The sequence below is a fragment of the Otolemur garnettii genome, unplaced genomic scaffold (genome assembly GCF_000181295.1).
Source record: "Otolemur garnettii isolate 467f Iridium unplaced genomic scaffold, OtoGar3 scaffold00065, whole genome shotgun sequence".
Lineage (NCBI taxonomy): Eukaryota > Metazoa > Chordata > Mammalia > Primates > Galagidae > Otolemur > Otolemur garnettii.
This window is the reverse complement of record NW_003852460.1, coordinates 5,587,528-5,589,965: the sequence shown is the minus strand read 5'-3', so window position 1 is coordinate 5,589,965 and position 2,438 is coordinate 5,587,528. Positions and strand designations below refer to the sequence as shown.

The following is a 2,438-nucleotide window of genomic DNA, read 5'->3' as shown; positions in this document are numbered from 1 at the left end:
GGGGGGGCTGCACACACCTTGCCTGTCTCACCACTCTCCTCCTTGCCCTAAGGCCCTGTCTCACGGTCTTGCTCAGGAGGCTTCTGTTCCCTGTTCTTTCCATCACTGTCCTGTGCAGGAAGGTTTGAGAGCACCTAACCCTCTCTGGCTTCAGGATAGAGCCTCCTGCTTCCTCTTCCTGAGAGCAGCTTTGGAATTGGAAGTGTTTCTGCTTGTTCTTTTTATTTTCATGTTTGCCACAGAAAATGTGAATTTCCAATTCTTACCATAAAAATGGATAGTGGTAGTGGCTGTCTTGTTCAGTGTCAGCAGTAAACTTGACTTTCCACTCTGTTTGAATAATAAGCCCAAGCAAATTACATGTAGTTTCCTAGACATGCGTTGTGATCAGTTAGAACGTAGGTGCATGTTCTGGAAAGTAATTTATTAACGTTTTTAAACATTTGAAGAGATCTCCTGAGTTTATCCCCAGTTCTTATATTGGTAAGTGGCATGTGCTCAAAGATTTGTTTTGCTACCCAAACAGATCCCCCATGGACTTAGTCTTCAAAAATAGTGATTTAAGAGCATATGCAAGGCATGGAACTTACTAGGAGGAAAGCAAGCCTCACTGCTGGTCTTGGTGTGGGACATGTCATCCTCACTGCTGGTCTTGGTGTGGGACGTGTCATCCTCACTGCTGGTCTTGGTGTGGGACGTGTCATCCTCACTGCTGGTCTTGGTGTGGGACGTGTCGTCCTCACTGCTGGTCTTGGTGTGGGACGTGTTGTCGACGCGTGCTGATGCGGGGTGTTTCTCCCCACAGAAGTGGGTGGACGGCGCCCTCACCAATAGCCTTCCCATCCTGCCTGTTGGTCGCACAGTGACCATTTCCCCCTTCAGTGGGCGACTGGACATCTCCCCGGAGGACAAGGGGCAGCTGGCTCTGTATGTTAATGTCGCCAAACAGGACATAATGGTGAGTGATTACGGTCAGTGGTTTCTAAGGAGTGCTAATTCACTCAAAATTCCCACCAAGTTCGGCATCTTTCCCCAGCACTGGGAGCTCATTGATAATTTTATGTACCATTAGCATCTAGTGAGTGTTTTCACGCTTTACGAAGGCATCATGCACGGGGACCTGGTTCCTGGGGACTGTCAGCTGTAAGTCCTGTGGCTGCTGATTAGCTGTCAATGTGTGTAACATTTTCTTGATCTTCACTTTTTCACAGTGATAAACTTGGTAGGGCACCAATTTTAAATTCAATCATTTATTTGTTTAGAAAGATAGAGGTAGTAATAAAATATAGAGAAAAACATAGGAACCCAAATGAATAACTAATATAAAAATATTAATTCCCACAATCTAGTCTAATCACTCTGAACATGAGGCCAAATGCTATCCAGTCATGTTTGGTTGTCACAGCTCAGGGGTGCTTCTGGCATCTAGTGGGTAGAGGCCAAGGGTTTCGTTAAGGGAGTTGCAATGCACAGGACATCTCCCCCAGGACAGAGAAGTAACTGGCTTAAAATTATAGCAGTGCCAAGGCCAAGAAACTCTCCCTCTAGTCTGGGGGGGGAGGTTAACTTGGTAAGGTTAAATTTTTCCTACATTTTTTTTTTTTAATTACTGCCAGTTGTACCTGTGATAACAAAATTTCAGTTGTAAAGGTAGCATGTGTTTGTGAGCACTGTGACATCTTATTGCTTAGACTCCTGTCCTTCTGTTCTAGTTGTCCATGGCAAACCTGGTGCGGCTCAACCACGCCCTCTTCCCACCAAGCAAGAGGAAAATGGAGTCCCTCTATCACTCTGGCTTTGATGACACTGTTAAGTTTTTGCTTAAAGAAAATTGGTTCGAATGAGATGCTTACAAGTTTATGTTGCAAAACAGGTTTCAGATAGTTTTTGATAAGGCTTCTAATTAAATTCATTTTTAAGAATCTCTCAGGACTCTGTTGATTTCATTATTACTGTTTGTAATGTTTTTGTTTATTTTTAATATTTGGTTTCTTACTTGGCAGAAAGAAATCACAGGTTTTTATTGGAATTGGGCAATCATGAAGAAGGGTGTTCTCGGGTGATAGAGAACCGGTTTCAGAGAACGGTCATGTCCTTTACAAAGTGTAGGTGGGAAGGCTCTTTGGGTAAGCCGTGGAATGTGGAAAATGGAGGGCCACTATTTAGGTCCTGTGGAGAAGGCAGGGGAATGACTTGACAGGAGGTGTGAGTGTCTCTGTCAGTTAGCAGTGTCCCCCTGGCTCTAGAAGTGCAGGAAGCAGGCCCTGGGGCTGACTGGGCCAGGTGCGAAAGCCAGGTCCTTACCTCTGAGAAACAGACACCATCAGGGTTAGAGACCCTCCGTCAGGCCTGCAGGGACAAAGGTTTGCCATGCATTCGTGCATGCAGTAGCTGTGGTGCAGGAGTGGGTAGAGATCCAGGAATCCAGGAGACTTTGA

At 45.4% G+C, this 2,438-nt stretch overlaps 1 protein-coding gene across 4 annotated transcripts in view; it reads left to right on the top strand.

Moving 5' to 3' along the window:
* PNPLA4 (patatin like phospholipase domain containing 4) overlaps positions 1-1,870 on the top strand; it is a 26,068-nt gene extending 24,198 nt beyond the window's left edge. For 3 of the 4 annotated variants that reach the window (XM_023515053.1, XM_023515055.1, XM_003793041.3), the window contains 2 exons: positions 806-958; positions 1,713-1,870. In XM_023515053.1, coding sequence (XP_023370821.1) covers positions 806-958; positions 1,713-1,844 — 285 coding nt within the window. In that variant the 3' untranslated portion in view covers positions 1,845-1,870. The remainder of the gene's footprint in view (positions 1-805; positions 959-1,712) is intronic. The other variant, XM_023515054.1, reaches the window with a different exon arrangement.
* Positions 1,871-2,438: the final 568 nt, after the last annotated feature.